This window comes from Bactrocera neohumeralis, chromosome 4, assembly GCF_024586455.1.
Source record: "Bactrocera neohumeralis isolate Rockhampton chromosome 4, APGP_CSIRO_Bneo_wtdbg2-racon-allhic-juicebox.fasta_v2, whole genome shotgun sequence".
Classification (NCBI taxonomy): Eukaryota; Metazoa; Arthropoda; class Insecta; order Diptera; family Tephritidae; genus Bactrocera; species Bactrocera neohumeralis.
Genome location: NC_065921.1, coordinates 21,580,734 through 21,600,349, shown reverse-complemented (window position 1 = coordinate 21,600,349; position 19,616 = coordinate 21,580,734). Strand labels below are relative to the sequence as shown.

The 19,616-nt window shown below is 34.6% G+C and overlaps 1 protein-coding gene across 2 annotated transcripts; it reads left to right on the top strand.

Moving 5' to 3' along the window:
* The first annotated feature begins 2,325 nt into the window (after nt 1-2,325).
* LOC126756041 (extracellular superoxide dismutase [Cu-Zn]) lies at nt 2,326-18,533 on the top strand. 2 transcript variants are annotated; one of them, XM_050468841.1, is made up of 5 exons: nt 2,326-2,474; nt 12,212-12,289; nt 12,391-12,603; nt 14,102-14,352; nt 18,164-18,533. In XM_050468841.1, exons 2-5 carry the CDS (start codon nt 12,227-12,229, stop codon nt 18,261-18,263), a joined length of 627 nt encoding a protein of 208 aa, XP_050324798.1. In that variant the 5' UTR covers nt 2,326-2,474; nt 12,212-12,226; the 3' UTR covers nt 18,264-18,533. The 2 variants fall into 2 exon arrangements, with proteins under 2 accessions (XP_050324798.1, XP_050324799.1); XM_050468842.1 differs by lacking the exon at nt 2,326-2,474 and adding an exon at nt 2,496-2,517.
* The last annotated feature ends 1,083 nt before the right edge of the window (nt 18,534-19,616 follow it).

Sequence of the window (19,616 nt, the reverse complement as noted above, 5' to 3'; positions counted from 1 at the left end):
AATGATTTTTCAAAATGGTTTTCACTGATGCTTATGATATTCCAAAGATGCCAGTAAAATCTCTGACCAGTTAATCGTCGATTCTCAACCACAAGTCTCTTTATTTTTCATTGACATGTTGATCATCAGTTGATCTTGATAGTCCTGCACGTGGTTCGTTGTCAACGCACTCTCGACCCTCTTTGAATAATTTGTACCAATTTAAAATGCTGTCTTGCGACAAACAATTATCACTGAAGGCTTCTTTCAACATTCTGAACGTTTCGGCACCTGAAATTTGATTCCACACACAAAATTTAACTGAACTTCTTTGTTGAATAATTTCACCCATCGTTAAAATTGCCGACTGCACTTTATGTACTTCAGAAAGACAAGCTTATACGAAACACTAATGATAATTTTGATTTTGACATTTGGCACAGATGTCACTGACAGTTATACCAACCTATAAAAAAAATATTTAGACGAATAGGTTTTCGCGCGAAATTTAAATAAAAAGTCTTACTATTTTTTGCCCAAAGTAGTATAGGGACTTTTTAATGGAAATTGGTTTTGTTTAAGTGAAGGGTCCCACGATTTTTTGGCCTGCTTAACATTATTTGCGATACAGTGAACACCTTTAGAAAGCGCTTTTATATTCCTGCATCATGTTGCATGGAAGGTATAACAGTTTCGTAGCTCTAACGATTATTTGTGGCATCATAAAATAATACAGAACGATAACCTTAGTTAGAAGGTACTGCAAATGGACGGAATCGGAAGTATGTATGTATTGAGTTACTGAAACATCTCGTAGCGTCTTTTAAAGTTTTCCTCTACCATAATTATTTAAAATTATGGTGTAGAAACCACGGGTACTTAATGGCTTATCAACTTCAAATTTTATATTGTGTGTTATAAATAATGTTATCTAAATGTCGGTCGATTATCAGGCGAGTAAAACATCTTTCGAAACATAAATAAAAATATAAGTTTCAGATGATAAACTAACGAAACAAATAATTGTTCTTTTACAACTTTTACTTTTTATACACTCATAACATATTTCACATAAGTCTAATGGTTGTGTTTCCATAACGGTAGCATCTTAAAATAATCCAGATATGTATATGATGTTATTTGTGAATATGTTTCAGTTTGAATTGATTTCCGTGTGTCTCTCTGTGTATACGCTCCTGTCCAATATTCCTTCGACACAATCGCCTAGCAGAGTTGGGAATTCGAGCAACCATAGGTCGGTCTTGTACCGCGTTTACTCTAGTGGAAAATGGGTATCCACAGTGACGTCATACAATGCGCATCGAATACGCTATTGCTGATGTGGAGCAGAGTATCGAAGAGGACCTGGATGAGCCACAACAATTTGAGCTTGGCCCATCCACCTTATGGAATATTTTGCAGCAGGCTCTTAGCAGCAGGCTTAGTTTGCGGGCTTACAATATTACCAAGCGCCTCGTATCTTCGGTGAACGGCCCCAAAACAAGAGGAGACGGATTCCGATTTTCACAAGAATATTTTGTTCTGCGTTGAAGCTCTCTATTAGTTTAATAGTCACATTTGGAGTGACGATAATCCACAAGCCATTGTTGAGACGTTCTTACATCCTCAAAAAACAGAAGGAATCATTGGTTCATGGTCAAAAAAAAAACAAACACCCTTTATAAAGTATCTTAATGAAACTGAAAAGTTATAAGGAAATTTGTCAGGGACCCAGTTTGCAACCCATTTCTTCGAAACGAAACTGTTTACAGAAATTATAAATTTATTATGACATTTCACTCCTTTAACCATTATTCTTTGAGAGAGTACTTCATATTTCGTTCCGCATAAATTGAAGCTCACCTTATTCGTTTTAAATTGTTATTTATGTAAATACAGGTAGTGAATATGTATGTATATATTAATTGCGTTATTTGCAAACACTATCAACAATTTAACGGAATGTGCCTCTTTAAAACTCTACGCTCACTGCACTGTTACTATTCTCAACGCAACTCAGCGCCACTCACCACAAGAAATCTAAACTCACTCAGCCGCACCGCTGTCCACTACGAGTCGCATTCTCACTGATAGGTCAATTTATTTGTTTTATAACAACCAAAGCTTTTCGTTATTTTTTTACAAGTGCCGAATGCAAGAGCACAAAACAGCACGATTGCAAGTTATTTGCATACCCAAATGCTCAAAAGCAGGTATAACTTAGAATGCGAGTAAGTGGATTGATTCTCACGTCACGTTACATCACCGAGACAGGTTACAGATTTAAGCGGCAATTGGCGCGGTGGGCGGCTACGCCTGATCACCGCGGATGCGAGTAAATACAGTTTATAAACAGTTTGTGTTCAACTGTCGTTTAGTTCAGTTTCGTATTGAGCATCGTCGTTGAAGTTGGCGCGCAGGCGTTAAATAAATAAAATACAAAAGTAAAAGTTGAATAGCAAGAGGGTTTAAAGTGGTGCGAAAAATTATTTAAGGTGAGGCGCATTTATAATCAGTGCAGTTGAACAAAGAAATCAGGTACTACACAATATGAAAAAAAATATGAAAATATTTTTGTATAAATAATGACATTCACACTCGGAACGATAAAGTACGATAAATACTGAAGTGCTTTGAAGTAAAGTGGTTAAGCCACAATTTTGTGCCTTAAAACTCGGCATTGACTTCTGGCTTGCACTCGAAATACTGTGTAGATATGTATGTGCATATGCATGGTACATATACAAGTATACTTGTATATTTTTGCCGTCTTATTGCTTTTGTTTGCATTTATTTCTGAAAACATCTAGTACATTCTTCTGAGCAAGCTTTAAGGCGCTGGCTAAAAGCCTTCGAAAACAGGTTGTGCTTAAGTGGCTCTACCAAATATCAAATGCGCTATAATAACAATAACCCATGCCAAACTTCGTGACGATATCTTATCACAGTAAAAAGTTTTCCATACGAGAACTTGATTTTGAAGGGTCAATCTGTATGGCAGCTACGTGCTATAGTGATTCGATCTGAACAGTTGTTCTGAGATTGTATAGATGATTTGAAGAATGATCCATGTCACATTTCGTGAAGATATCTAATCGTATGGCAAAGATTTTCATACAAGAACTTCATTTTGATCGTTCAGCAACAACATGCAATAGTTGTCCGATATGGGCCGATGCAACAAAAGAGCAGTTTCTTGGAGAGAAAGGGATGTGTGCAAAATTTCAGATCGATATCTCAGAAACAGAAGGAGTATTTTGAAAATAGCTAAATGAACTCAGCGTGTCACTATGTTCATTTATATGTATACAAGGTGGGTTCCAAAGTAAACAGGACTTTTTGAATCTAGCGCCCCCTGGTGGCGCCATCTATATGTCGATATGAGGGGCGTTAGAATCTGCTATTATTATCAATTATCCAGTGAGAATTTAATGACATTTCATTGATTGGAAGTGAAGTTATTGCGTTTTAAGTGTCAGTGTGTTTGTGTTTTCGTGCGAAAATGAGTTTCGAACAAATAGCCAACATTAAATTTTGTTTCAAAATTGGTAAAACTTTTACCGAAACGTTTCAATTGATGAAACAAGTTTATGGCGATGATTGTCAATCCGGTAATAGAGTGCACGAGTGGTTTCAACCTTTTCAAAGCGGTTGTGAGTACATAAATAACGATCAACATGTGGTTCAATCAAAATCCGTGATCACCGGAAATTCCATCGAAACTGTGCGTGAATTCATTAAAAATCAGCCGAAGTCATCATTGAAAATCATGGAAATGGAATTGACCATCGCCAAAACATCGATTTATCGCATTTTGACTGAACATTTGGGCTTACGAAAGGTGTGTGCACGGTTTGTTCCGCACAAATTGACTGACGACCAAATATTGCTCAGAATCCAACATTCGAAGGACGATTATTTGACCGAAAATCACATTTTAACCATTAACCACTCCCCGTATTCACCTGATATGGCACCGTGCGACTTCTTCCTTTTCGGAAAAATGCATTTGCCCATCAAAGGAAAGCGTTATGCAGACGTAGAGGCCATTCAAAAGGCTTGCACTGGCATACTGGCCAACGAGCTAAAACACTAGTTCGACATGCTTTTGGACCGTACAAAGGGCTGTATTGAAGCAGAAGGAGACTATTTTGAATAAAATAAATTGATTTTGCCGAAAATCCATTTGTTCTGTTTTTTTAAGGCCTGTTTACTTTGGAACAATCCTTGTACATATATTTCAACCTCCCCTTCAATGGCCCCTTGATCGCCTTTCACAGTCTTAGATCATCTTCCCAGAGAAAATACTTAAGTTCTCTCTTGAGTGATCTTATAAGATATACTATATAGTGCGCATGAAGATTTTCTCATTGAGTTTATAATAAAATAAAATAATCAACATAAATAAATATAATACTATTATTGATTTACAAGTCAAGTCAGTTTAATGTTGCCAACATACACAATTGTTAGAAGACTGCCTTAACTTCCATCCGCGAATTTCCGTTTAAGCTTTCAGTTTACTAATAATAATTTCAATTTCGGGAACAAGCATTAGTCACAATGTTCATAAAGATGATGACACCAAACATCAACCGGAAACTTTCCTAGTAATTTTAAACTCAAATACTCAGAGAACTGTCGTATTCCCTATATTTTTCTTTATTGGCATATCTCTAAGATGTATTGATAGGCATAAAGCCCCTTTAATCATGTTGTAGCAGCAATACCACTTGAAGCACATACTAATATAAGAATTCCAACTATTAACACCAATCAAAGAACTCTTTCTCTAACAAAAAATGAGAATACCTCTGAATCAACCGAGTGAAATAGCACAGAAAAATTATATAAAATGAAATCAATTCAAATCCAATGTGCCAACTTAAAAGATTTTTGCTCTTTTAGAATCTTCGAGGTATAAGAGATATATGGCATATATCATCTGATTAAATTTGACGGAACAGAAAAAAACAAAAAAAAAAAAATTTTACGTATTTTTATACAAAAGTTTACTATTGCCTTCAAAATAGGCTCCCTTTTAGCCAATACAAGCATGCCAAGGCTAAATCCAATTGTCCATACATTTGTAATAAACCTCGGCTGGAATAGCCCACTGTGCTTCCAGCAAATTTTGGATTTTTCGGTTTCAGCTTAATTTGGAGCTGGTTTGTTCTTCAGCATATATCATACAGCTTCTACTCGACATCGTGTTTGCTAAATTGCAGGATTTTTGCAACGAGTCTAGCATTGACAGGCCTGATACCCAAAACATTAACCAAAATATGATCGAAAATATGTGGAGTTCATCCATAACAGATGTTCTCTCTGCTATCTCTCATACCCAAATACAATCACAAACAAAAATCTACTATCTCTCTGCCATCACTACGATTGCCAAGCACTGTTTCTCTAACTTTTTCGATGTTATCGTCATTGACAGAGATTTGCATACTCTACTACAAAACTTCATTCATTGGGGAACAATTTTTTTATCATTGTACCCAACATAGTTCAGAGAGGTTTTGATTTATTGATCTTTTTTTTTATTTTTCATTGGACCTTATACAAAATACATTTAGTAGAATTTAAAATATGAAATCGACTTTTCCAACAACGAAAGTACTCTTGTATGAGAAAAGATATTTTTTTAACTGTGAAAGCAAGCTGTTAATGTCACTAATTTTCCTGATTATCAATTTTGGTTATCTTTATTACCAGGAAAACTAGCCAGATCACGATCATAGAGCAAAAAAGTCATGTTATACTTTATTTTATGAAGTCAATTAGAACAAATATTTAGAAAGTTTGCTAATTGCCACTTTATTTGTAAAATGAGCCAGAAATCATTATATATGTTTGTTATATGGTAATTTAGATTAACACCGTAATCACCTAAGCGATAGCGCAGTGTAAAAATTGTCATAATGTCGCTAATGAGATCTCTATTATTTGCAACGAAATTGAAATTTACTTTCACAAAACGCAAAATTCTACCCTGAAACTATTTTAATTGCTGATTATGTGTTAATTTTGTTGTATCACAGAAAATATTATCAAGGTTGTGTTTCGTTGTGGAATTACTACTTTCTCCTAAAATGGTGTACTCACTACTTTAAATTCTTTATAAAAAAAACTAAAAAATCACAAAACTTTTAAAACGAAGGAGAAAAATACACACACATATAGTAATTTTTTAAATGTGAAAAATATAAAAAAAAAAATTAATAAAAAACAACAATAAACATAATGACTTGCCTCTTGAAAATTAATCCAATTATGACATGATAAGCAATACGTGATTCAAAACTAATACTTAAAATGTCATATACCTATTTAAATTAATATAAATGATTTGAATTGCATTTAAGTACCTGCTATTTTTGCTATTATTATTTTAAGTGTACATATTTAATGGCTTTAAGGAATTTTATTCTCAGGTCAAAGATCTATCAAAATACCTAAGCTTATCAGTGATTACCACGAATCATGATACGGATTGTGATTACTGCAGGAGTACTCACTTAAAACACAAATATATGTATTATGCATATTTACCGGTTACAATTGTCTTATAGCCTTGACAGACGGCAGCGTTAATCCGGATTAACTGCGCACTTAATCAGATCCAAATTTGTAGGTGACAGACGGCAGCTATGCGAGTTTGAAACTCTCATAAACAGCTCATTGTCCTTTTTATAATATTTTCAATGAAAATTGATAGAAGATAAACATTACGGTTGTTAGCCGACCAATTTTTACCAAACCATTTTTTATTACAAAAGCATATCAACACATTATTTTTAAAACTGCATCATAACATAGAAGTTTTATTGATATTATATTGAGAATTTGATAAACAGCTGTCAGGGTTGCTTGTATTTCATTCACAATAGATGAAAATTGGCCATATTTAACAATGTTGCCAACGAAAATCTCACAAACTCCCTAAAATTTTGAGAGTTATTTTTGGATTCAGCAACGGAGTTAGCTGTGGTAACTCCTGAGTTAATCCCGAAAAATGCAATTAATCTGGTTTAACGCTGCCGTCTGTCAATGCTATTAGATAACAAATTAAAAACTTTCCTACGAGAGTATTGAAACTTAGTATCTGAGTTTAAGTAGACAAACATTATACAGCAAAGCAATTCATTCATTGGGTTTAAATATTTCAAGTGTACTCTTTCATTGTTTAGCAAAAATTTCTCAAAAATATTTTTTAATGACTTAGCGATTTTTATGGCATTACGAGGGTCACCAAATAAGTTTGGTAGTCAGTAAAAAATTGTTTAACTCTTCTTTGAAAATTAGATTTCATTTCTAAAAGTAAAAGTTAAAAAAAAAAACATTCTTTGCAAAATTTTATTTCATTGTACCTTGAACAAGGTCTATTAATTCTGCCACGAAATTTGTAACAAGGACACGTTGGAGACCCTATAAAATAACCTATAAAATATACCTACTACACATAAACTATAAATATGTATGTATATGTAAAAGATCGGTGTGTTGAGCCGAGTCGGTTTACCCATATCCGTCTCTAGTATATGTATGTACTTGTATACATATATCTAAATTAATGCCTCAGTTTTGACAGTATTGATCTGAAATTGGAAAACTTTTTTATTTGACAATATATCTTCACGAAATTTGGCATGGATTGTTATCAAAATTTTTTTATAATTTTTTAAGCTATAAGAAAGGTACCTGTAAAAAGTATTATAGTTTCGGTGCAGCCGTTGTTGGGCATTTTTTCTTGTTTTTCAATTTTTATAGTGATCTTTCAACGTCTCAATACCACTTTCTAGTACGAAATGCCCTTTGTTTCAAAATACTTCACTTCATCATGACTGGCAGTTTTATATCCAGCGAATTGACGTCTGAGAACCTGAAGGATTCGGTCGGACCAAAGAAGAGGAATAAGTTGCATACTTAAGCAATTCCAAGCAAATTTGCTATAGTTGTTATTAACGGTTTGACAAGCTTTGGATTTTGATAGAATATTGCTTTTTGAGGAAATATAGTTGAAGCAAAAACTTGGCTTGATGACTAGTTTCCGGACATTGCCCCAGATAAAACAAACATCAAGGATTGTTATGTTAAGTTTAGACGTAGCGAAATTAGCAGCGAAAACAGTGAACGCAGTGGGCGCCCAAAAGAGGTCCAGAAAATAATTTTGGATGACCGTAAACTGAAATTGTTCGACAGCGCAGGCACTCTAAAGATATCAGCTGAACGTGTACAATATATAATTCACGAATATTTGGGTATGAGAAATCTCTGTGCAAAGTGGGTGCCGCGTGATCTAACTTGGATGAAACATGGCTCCATTATTTCACCCCGAAGTCCAATTGACAGTCATCCGAGTGGACTACGCACGATGAACCCGCTCCAAAGCATGGATAAACGCAACAGTCGGCTGGCAAGGTTATGGCGTCTGTATTTTGGGATGCGTATGGAATAATTTTTATTGCCTACCTTGAAAAGGGAGGATCATCAACAACGTTTGAAGGACGAAATCACCGAAAAACGGTCGCTTTTGTAGCAAAGGAAAGTGCTATTTGACGAAGACAATGCACCGTGTCACAAGTCAGTGAAAACAAACAGACATATGAATTTGGCTCCGGAAACCAACGTATTCTTCAGATTCAGGCCCCAAACGACTATTTTCTGTTCTCAGTTCTCAAAAGAATGCTCGCTGCGAAAAAAATTTCTTTAATTGAAGAGCTGATCGCCAAAACTGAGACCTATTTGGAAGCATAGGGCAAATCGTACAACAAAAAATGGTATTGGAAAGTTTGAGGGTCACTATAATTAGTGTATCACCCTTGACATGAACTGCATATGTTGATTAAAAAACAAGAATTTTGTCAAAAAACGTGTAGGCCAGGGACTTTTCAATTGGTTATATACAAACTTTTAAGAGTTTCTTCAGCTTAATCCGAAATAATTTTGTGGATTTTTTTTAATAGCTTCGCCCATACCAGTCTCTTTGTGCCTCGGAGCTCATATGATATGTACGGAATTGACCAAGCCACTTAGAAGTGCCTACTTTGTCTGACGTAGAGCCCGAATAACTCTCAATAAAATACTTTTTGGTATCAGCAGCGTTTTTTCGTTAAATATATAGCTACACATGTTCATTTCTTTCAAAACCTAGCATTTTATGTCCACTTGTTTACCTTAGTCTCACTGTGTAACTTGCACGTAGATTATTTCTTATTTGTACTTTGTATGGCATTAATATGTAAGAGCTATTTGATTTCAAGTGGCACTCTTAAAACAAGGGGATTTTTGCACTTATTTTGTCTTGCTTTGTATCTCAAAATGTTAGAGTAAGCACTGCAAGTCTTACGATATTTAATCTCAAAAATGTTATGTTCGAAAATTTATTCAGAAATCTGAAAGTATTTAGACCACCCTCGTTAGCATTCAATTTATATGTGCTAAACAAGGTCATAATGAAATGAAATAGCGTTGAATACGATGCAGAATAGTAGGCATATTTCAACAAATATTTATGGATCATTAAATGAGAAAATGAAATATCTCAGGGATACGGAAACACACTTCCACAAATATGCGCACGATTCTCAAGCGTTACTACTTGAGTTGTAGGCATACTATAGATATAAAAAATATAATAATAGGTAAATATATACGAGTATAACACATGCTAGCCTACAAAAATGATATGCAAAAAAATCAGCGCAATTGGAAAGGCAGCAATTGAAGTGGACGTAACCCTGTAAGTTTCTACATTTGTAGCAAAATTACAGAGAATAAGTGCTTCAGCACTAAAGCGCTATAAAAGCACGAATATAATCATACATACATATATATATGTACATATGTGGATACATACCAGTAAATAGGTATGTCTCAGTTTTGTATGAAAAGTGAATTCACCTTTCCAATAAAATTCATTTGGGCAAATCTCACTTTATGCTCACTGACCCACAAAAAATTTAAAAATTAAGGTTATGCTGACAGGCAGAGTAAATCACAGGGGGGCAGTGTAAATTACAAATGTCGGGCAGATTGTGTCGACGCGTGTTTTGTTTCTTATCAGCGAATTTTTTATTTTATTCATAAATTTTGCAATGTAAGTTTGTGTATTTTCACTTCCCGAAATAAATATGTGATATATGTATGTATGATTCGTTTAGTTTTAACAGCTGTTTTCGAGCAATGTAGTTAACACTGGCTTTTGACGTCAAGCAATAAATCACAACGCAGCTATTGTACGACAGACTCTAAACATTCATTATTGTTGCAGTTGTAAAGTATACTATTTTTTTTCTTGAATGGATAACATTACACCAGCTCAAATATCACTTTCGATGTTATATTTATATATTTTTAGATTTTCAAACGACATTTTTCTTATAAAAAATTAAACTATCTCATTAATTTTACGACCTTAACGGTAAAAAATATTGCTTTTATAGTAAAATATATAATTTGTCCCTCATAATTTTTTCCTGTACATTGATTTCTCGCACAGTTGGTTGGTACATACATACTACTATGAGCAAAAAAAAAAGTAAGACTTATTCCTCAAAATCTATGTCGTCCCCTCAAAGTAGTATACTTGTGCCAACGTTTTTTTCCAATTTAGGAAACAGTTGTTAAAGTCAATTTCATGAATAACCTTCAGTGTGTTATCGGCCCAAAATTCCGGGCTCTTTTACGAATACAATAATTTAATTAGATTTTTCAACATAACATCGATAATTTGATTTTTGACCTACTTTGGCGTGGTTTTTTTGGCTTCGGATCACCTTTGTCACGATATTCGGCCGACTGATCATTGTTTCTGGGTCGTAAGCATAGATCCAAGACTCATAGCCAGTAATAATACGTTTCACTACATCCTGAGAGTCGGAAAGCATTATTTCACAGACATTAACGAGCGCATCCTACTAATTAGCAGCTTCTTAGCAAGAAAAAAAGGTGTGCAAAATTAGATCGGATATCTTAAAAACTGAAGAACTAGTTCGCATACGTACAGACAAAGAGACGGACATAGCTAAATCGACTCAGCTCAACATGCTGATCATTTAAATATATATTTTATAGGGTCCCCGACGTTTCTTGATTTCCAGGGTGTTACAAACTTCGTTGCAAACTTTATACACTCTGATCAGAGTATAAATATATATGTATATAATTAAAAAATGTCTCCAAAATGTCCGAGCGGTTATTGGCCATTATGAAAAATTGTTTCGGAACCATCCTCTAGGAGGTGCGACTTTGCGTGTCGAGGGACAAAAGACGTAAGAAACAATATGTGACCTTCAAAAGTTGGTTTTGACGTCAAAAGCTAAATGTCATACTAAAAAAACTTTTTTGACAGTTTTGTAATTGTTTGATTCAAAATTGTTTGACGGTGTGGAGGGTTTTGCATTGCGTTTTGTGAGACTGGGAGGAAATCATCCACTATCGGGTAGAAGCTCAAGCCTTAAGTCGTATCTGTACTGGCAACAATTACACCGTGTGAAGGCAAAAATCGTCCAGAAGTGTCTAACTTTGGTCAATAGGTTTTGGTTGGGAGGTTGGTCCGGATGTGGCACCAAGTGATCTGTGTCTGTCTATAGCGAATTATTTTGCTGGTGGAAAATTCGCCTCGAACTCGGCTATAATCGCTTAAGCGGTGTCTACGCCAGTAAAGAAAAAGAAGCCAATGAATAATTTGATTTTTTTAAATCCGTAAACCCATGTAACCCCTTAAATAAAGTATTGCGCTAAGAGTAGACGGGTTGATCAGTATATTCAGTGGAGATGTGAGCCCGAATATACATTTGGAATTAGCAATATGAATATAAAAATAAATATTTATGAAGTTTATAGACCAGGTTGATTATTTTTTATGTCGCAATAAGAATTCAAAAAAGAGTAGACATGGATATGACCCTATTTAGTTTAGTTCACGACCATGCTTAGAGAACATCATAAAAAGAAGTATTTTCTAGGCACATAAGGTAATACGGAATATAGTCGCGAGGTTGTTTTAGTTAGTTGTGGTAGCTTAAGATATCTATAATTTTATCTCAGTTCTATTAGTTATAGCTATATACTACTTTTTCGTTCTCCGAGTATGACAATATAGATTAATTTAGACATATTACTCTACAAAAGTGTTTTACACATACAAGCACATAAAAGTATATACTAAAATAACTTGCATATTGATATTCAAATATTAAACTGTTACTCTCCCTCATTTTAGTGAATTGCCAAAAAAATGCACTCTCATTACGCCTTAATAGTCACACTGGCCTTGTGTGCGGTCAGCGCCCTGGCACAGGTAAGGTCTTAACAGTGAATTAAATTTATTTTTAGATATGTATTTATGTGTCTAATGTGCTTTATGTATCGTCATTATTAATAATGGTGCCGCAATCTCAGAAAAGTTCCACAATGGAAGCGATTGCCTACTTGGCGGGTACCTCCACGGTGAAGGGTAATGTCACTTTCATTCAAAATGGCTGCTCCGAAAATGTTCACGTGCGGGTCTATTTGGAGGGACTGACTCCCGGTAAACACGGTTTCCATGTGCACGAGAAGGGCGACTTGACTGGCGGCTGTCTCAGTACTGGCGCACATTTTAATCCCGATAAGGTAGGTATTTGACAAATTTCTATATTATTATAACAAAAAATCGTAAAAAATAGTCAATGTCTTTCTAAATTAAATTAAATTCAAGGTTACGCACTAGTTCATTATGTAAATACTTCAATATATTAGTCGATCACCAGCTGAATGAGCCGCAGCCTTGATCGTTATACAAAAAAGAGGCGCAAAACTTTTCATTTGCAAGAATTCGTGACTAATATGACCTACGAGTTGCTTTGAGAGATGCCAAAGTGGTTAACTAATTCACTCGATTTCCTTCTACGGTTACCCAATCTCATGAATTTTTGCGATATTCTCTGGCGTCACTGCCTCTTGTAACCTTCGTGCACAAGGTGCATCATTTGTTTTGGTATGGTAGGACACAATTCAGCATGCCAGTGTTCGACCATTGAATATACGGGAACATACTTGCCTTAACTTTCGTCAAGCCATCAATTAGCACCAACGGTTTTTTTGTCCATCCACAGAAGTCATAATTTTTATATCGTAATCAGGGTATACGTATATTAAGTTTGCCATGAAGTCTGTAGCACCCAAAAAGAAGTATCGCGTACATATGAAAATAAAAAATTAGCGTGACGAGCTGTGTCGATTTAGCTATATACACTAATGAAGGAAATTCTAGTTTCGATGTGGTCGAATGTTAGCTTTAATCCTGAACAGGGTATATTAAGTTTTTCACGATGCTTGTAACTCCCAGAAAGAAACCTATATATACAAATTATCAGTATTATAAACTGAGCCGATTTATTCATGTTCGTCTTCTCTGTTATCGTCTGTCGGTATATACTTGTACATATACGATCTAGTCTCTCAGTTTTTCAGATATTGATCTGAAAATTTCCATCCGTTTTTTTCTCAACAAGAAGCCGCTCATTTATCGAAGCGGCCGATATCGGAGCAATATAGCATATAGCAGGCATACAAACTGAACAATCGGTACCAAGTGCTTGTATGGAAAACTTTTTCATTTGAAAAGATATCTTCACGAAATTTGGTGTGGATAATTGTCTAAGGCGATAGAGAAATCTTCGAAGCTATTGTTGAGATCGGACTACTAAATCATATAGCTGCCATACAAACTGAGCAATCGGAGTAAACTTTTTCATTTGACAAGATATGTTCACCAAATTTGGCAAGGATTATTGTCTAAGGAAATAATGCAATATTTAAAGAAATTGTTCAGGTTGGATCACTATAGCATATAGCTGCCATACAAACTGAACGATCGGGCTCAAGTTCTTCTAAGGAACCTTTTGTATTTGTGAAGGATATTACTTCGGCACAGTCGAAGTTAACATTTTCTCTTGTTCTATTATAACTAAAAAAGAGATAGATTCACTTTGAGGCCTATGTATGTACATATATATAACTCGAAAAAGATTCAATTGCAATGTCATGAAACTTTGCGACATATATCCATATCTAATTAATATTCCATACTAATGCGCATGACTAAAATAAAACAATGTCTCCTCCACAGATGGATCACGGTGCGCCTGGCGATGAAGTGCGTCACGTTGGCGATCTCGGCAATATAGAGGCCGATGCGAATGGCATTGTCGATACAACTTTCACCGACCACTTAATCAGTTTAACTGGCAAACGTACAATCGTCGGACGCGGTTTAGTCGTGCACGAATTAACCGACGATTTGGGCAAGGGTAACCATTCCGATTCGAAGAAGACTGGAAATGCCGGTGGACGTCTGGCTTGCGGTGTCATCGGTGTTAAGTAAATAAATATACTCACAACATGCATACACACCTACACTAAGAAAGCTTCAACAAACGCTAAACATTATCTGTAACTGTTGTTTATAACTGTTTTGTCACTCAATGAATCGAATTATTGTAGTTTCCACTCTTTTCATTTAAGCATATTGTAACTTTACTATGTATTTGGTATTATTTTCTTCTGTCCTCCTGTTCTGCTGCACTTCTGTTATTTTATTATATACTCAAATTGTATTTTCCTTTCATGTATCTTTCCGTTTCTTACGTTTTTATGGAAATTTTATATACTCATGTTTTTGCACTAATTATTGTTTATAAACAGAAACAAGTTCGCAATACTCTGTGGCTTTGTCATCGCTTTGTTGTAAAGTAACTCGAATAAAATCGTTTGTGGTTAATCGAATCTGCCAAATTAACATTAAACTGTACTTTGCTTATTTACCTACATATTCGTGTTTGTATTTATTTTGGGTGTTTATTTTAATTAGCTGTTTATTTGTGTGCACTTATTTGTATGTATTATTCTTTTCTTATTTCGTGTATATTTAGTTTTAATTAAAGGTAACACAGCACACACACATACATGTTTCGTATATGAACAACACTGAGTAAAGCGCTAACAGGCGGTTCCTTCAAGGGTAGGTATGGGCCTAAAAAATATTTAGTATCCTTAACTACCAACCAAAGTAAATTTACATTCTGACAAAGTAGTACCCGGAAATTGTACACAAACATTGTTGCCCTCAAAGTAATCCCCACCAGATGTAATACACTTATGCCAACGAGTTTTCCAGTTATCGAAACACTTTTCATAAGCACTTTTTAGTGGATGGGCTTCAGCTCCTACAGTGAATTTTGTTTTATCTCTACGATCGACTGAAAACAGTTTCCAAGGAGCGGCAAATTCAGTTTGAGGAACAAGAAAAAATCACACGGCGCCAAATCTAGTGAAAAAAGTGGTATTCATCGCGTTTTGGGCTTTAAATTCGGTACGAATCATGGCTCGATGTGATGGTGAATTATCATCGTGTAAATTTCGGCCGCTTTCGACGTACGCTCATAGTGATCTGTTTAGGGTATTCTTTTTGGAAAAAATTCCGCTTTATCGGGACGAGTCGAGCAAGAACGCGTTTCATACTCAAAATATTCATCAAAATCATTCGAGCGGACTCGTGAGAGATTTCGAGCTCTCTTGCTATCTCTCTAACACTTGTCTGACGATTTTCAAGCACCATATTTTTCACTTTTTTAATATGTTCATCGGTTGAAGGAGTCGAAGGTCATCCAGAACGTGGCATGTCTTCGACGATCTCTCGACCGTCTTTGAAGGTTTTGTACCACTCGTAGGCTTGTGTTTTTTATAGAACTAAATCACCGTAAGCCTTTTCTAACATTCGTAGCGATTCTGCACACTAAATTTGGTTAGAAATACAGAATTTGAGAAAAATTCTTTTTTCGATATTTTTATCCATTGTAAAAAGCGCAACGTATCACTGAGGTGTACCGACTTAAGCAGCTACTGTTAACAAATCAACTTAGCAAAATACACTTTTTTAATATCATTTACCCGGGGAATTTAACTACAATTTCCGGAAGCTTTTTTGTCACAATGTGTATAGGACAGATCCAATGAAAAATTCAATTTAAATACATTTTAAAAAATAATGCCAGTATGTCTTTTTCATACACTAAGGTAAAATAGTGAAACAGAGTGTTCCCACCGTGTTTGCCTGGCATAACTTTTGTAGTTTACGAGATATGTACATTAAACATTTTAGAGAAAAAGGCCACTCCCATTTTCATAACATTTTAAACCTCTAATACCATTTTGTAGAGCAGAAATTTCCAGCATTTTCGATTTATAATGATTTTGTATCATTGAGTTATAAAATTCATAAGAAAAAAAGAAAATGGTTTAAAATAGTCAAACTTAAACCGTTAATATCTTTTAAAATGTTAGGTTGACGAAAAATCAGGATGCATTTTTGTAGAGTATTCAATTCCCTACAAAATCTATGAAACGAGATATTTTTTCAAGTAGCCGTAGACGAGATTTGATTTTTTCTATTTGATAATAAGAAAAAATAGAAAACTGTAAGGCTGAGGACCCTCCCGTTACAATTAAGCGTTCATACTTGCAGAAACTTTTCAGAGGCTTCTACGAACTTATATCTAAGTTAAGCAAGCGAAAAAAATCGTTTTTTTTCATCCTAATGCACTGTTGTATGAAAGACAAACCTTCAGAGCTCAATTTGGTTCGTCAACTTTATCAGTTTGAAATACATAATTCTATTTCAATCTGGATTATTTTTGGGTATTACGATTACAAGTTAAGTTAAGGTATGAAAATGCTACCTTTTTGATAACGCTGTAACTCATTTTGGAGGTCTGAGAAGTATCCGTATTACGCTTAAACTAGACGCCTTATCACCCTTGTGTTTATGGCCATACTCGTAGAGTAGGTTAAGTTTTTATAGAAGAATGGCTATGTATATGTATAAGCACACGAAGAACAATAAATTTTACATTTTTCGATCTAATCTCATGACATTCGGATCTACATAATTCTAAAAATAGTCGAATTTGAAAATAAAACAAATTCTGCCAAACCATCAACATTGCGCAGAGTTCCTTGAAGTGTGCTTTCTGGTGATTAAAACACATCAAACACAAAGAGCTTCAGGAAACCGAACAACATTAGCAAATGCTCCGTTGAACCTGTTGTTTGAATTGTTTACCGAAGAGTTACCCTTGAACAACAAATACTTTCATGTTTAATACTTGGATAGACGCTTTCAATCCGATGACAATGCTTCAAAGTAGTCTAGAAACATTTTGATAAGATTTTTGGGGTAATATATATAAGTTATTTTGATAGAAGAAATAAATTCATAATTAGAGAACTTAAATATTTGATTTAGGGCATATACACTTTTGACTAGCAACCCTTGTCGTATTATTCTTGAAAATAATGATGCTTTTGAAAACAAAGTGTGGATAGCAGGAAATTCAAAAATCGTATGTCTTAATAACTCATCTTTTCTTCTAATTTGTTTTCCCTTTTCAAGCACTTAACTGATAATTCACTTTACTCTCATCTATTACTTTTAATATCTTAAAACCGAACAAATATATTAAGTTTGGCAACTCGAAATCGTAAAGTAAATACGATCTTTATCCCCTAAACTAACAATGTAGTTACAGACTTTGTCAAGGATAGATCTTGAAATGACTTTTTAATTTGGTATAGCCACCATATTTAACGTTATTAAAATATTTTACAATTCTAAACATAAACAATATCGTAGAGTAGAAGTAAACCCACGCTTCTAACCCTAAAAGTCGGTACATTCGTATGGGAGCACATATGGAACGCACTTCAAGTAACTAACCAAACATGAATACATCAGTCGAAACTAATGCCAAATGCATTGAAAACTTTGAAACATATTTTTCCAGAGCTTATACACCACCACAAGTACCCGCTGTAAGTTGTGAACCGACATTTTATGTGCCACATCAACAGCCGCACGATCATGTTGTCTATCCCATTCTAACTTCGAGCCTACCATATCCATACGCCTTGCCATATTTTTATTAAAAAACAAAAAAAAAATCAAAGTAAACGTTTAGAGGCATCATTTGTAAAACTTAATCATATAAAATATTATTAAAAATATTTGTTTGTGTGTGTAATTCTTTTAGGAATGTGTTAAAAAAAATTTCATAAAATCATAAAAATCGCTTATATGCAGTTATTTTTGATTTGAGAGCACAAATTTAACAGTTTTAACTACTAACATTTTTAGCGACATCGGTGATGAATGGCCCTGTTCGAGCGCTACAGGAAAAGTGGTTTCAATATTTGCCTTCGTCCTAACGGTATTAACCAGTCGCGTGCTCTCTTAGGCGATTGCAACTCAAACGAAGTATAAGAGAATGGAAGCAGGATGTCTACTTCTTATAGATCGCAATTTTAGAAATAATTCATGAAGTTAACAACAGAAATAATTTATGAAACACAAAAGTATTGAATTAATTTATATAAAAAAATAACTAAAAAAATATTTTTAACAATATTTATAGGTAAGAATACTAAAAAAAATACATAAGAAAATAATTTTCGCCATTTGGCACAAATAAATCCAGTTTTATTGAAGAAAAAATAATAATTTTAAATACTTTATTCCACACAGAAATTTATACACTGAGCAAAAAATAGTAAGACTTTTTTCATAATTTATAAATTTTTAATATATTCTTCAAATTCCCGGAATAAATCAGGTGAATACGTTGTTTCCGGCACGATATTGGTTGAAAATTGGGTGGAAAACTCTCGAAGGATCAACGCATAATACTCAAAAAATATTCCATGTTGGCAATTTGGCCGGTCGGAAAGAGTTCAGAATTCAGAAACTGTCAACATAGCCGTGATTTTACACATGTTTTGACGTGTTTTTTCGAACTCAGCTCACCATTGCCACGATATTCGACCGATTGATCGTCTGTTTCCAGGTCGTAAGCATAGATCCAAGACTCATCGCCAGTAATAATACGTTTTATTATATACAGGTAGTCGGAAATCATTGAGTGATTTTGGAACCAATAGTGCTTTCACTTTTCTGAGACCCAAATGATCTTTCAAAATGGTTTTCACTGAGCCTTCCGATATTCCAATGATGCCAGTAAGATCTCAGGTTGTTAATCGTCGGTTCTCAAGCACCAGTTCCTTTTGACGTGTTGATCATCAGTTAATGTTGATGGCCGTCCTGGAAGTGGTTCATCGTCAACCAATTTTATCAAGATATCTCAATTTTTACTCAAGTTACAGCTAACACGGAAGGACGGACAATCAGACAGTTACCCGGATTTCAACTCGCCTCTTCATCTAGATCATATATATATGTATATACAACCCTATACCTATCTCGATTAGTTTTAGGTGATACATACAACGCTCTAACTGGATAACTTTATTGTTGCTTTTACATGTAATTTTTCTAAAAAAATACCAGAAGCGAGCAGAAAAATGGTGAATCGAAAATATCATATAAAGCATTACATTATTCTGTTATCTTTTATAGTATGAACACGACGAAATCGCAAAAAAAACTACGCATTTTGAGCTGTTAACGAAAGCGATAGGAAATCTGCAGCAATTGTGTTTCGAATTTCTTCCGTATCCACTATATTCTCCGTATCTAACGGCCACCAACTTCTTTCTGTTCTTAGATCTTTAGAGAATGTGCACTGTTAATAAAT

Coding starts and splice junctions, on each gene's coding strand:
- LOC126756041 (XM_050468841.1), top strand. CDS start 12,227: ATGCACTCTCATTACGCCTTAATAGTCACACTGGCCTTGTGTGCGGTC. Junction 12,290..12,390: donor CGGTCAGCGCCCTGGCACAG/GTAAGGTCTTAA, acceptor CCGCAATCTCAG/AAAAGTTCCACAATGGAAGC. Junction 14,353..18,163: donor TGCGGTGTCATCGGTGTTAA/GTAAATAAATAT, acceptor TAACATTTTTAG/CGACATCGGTGATGAATGGC.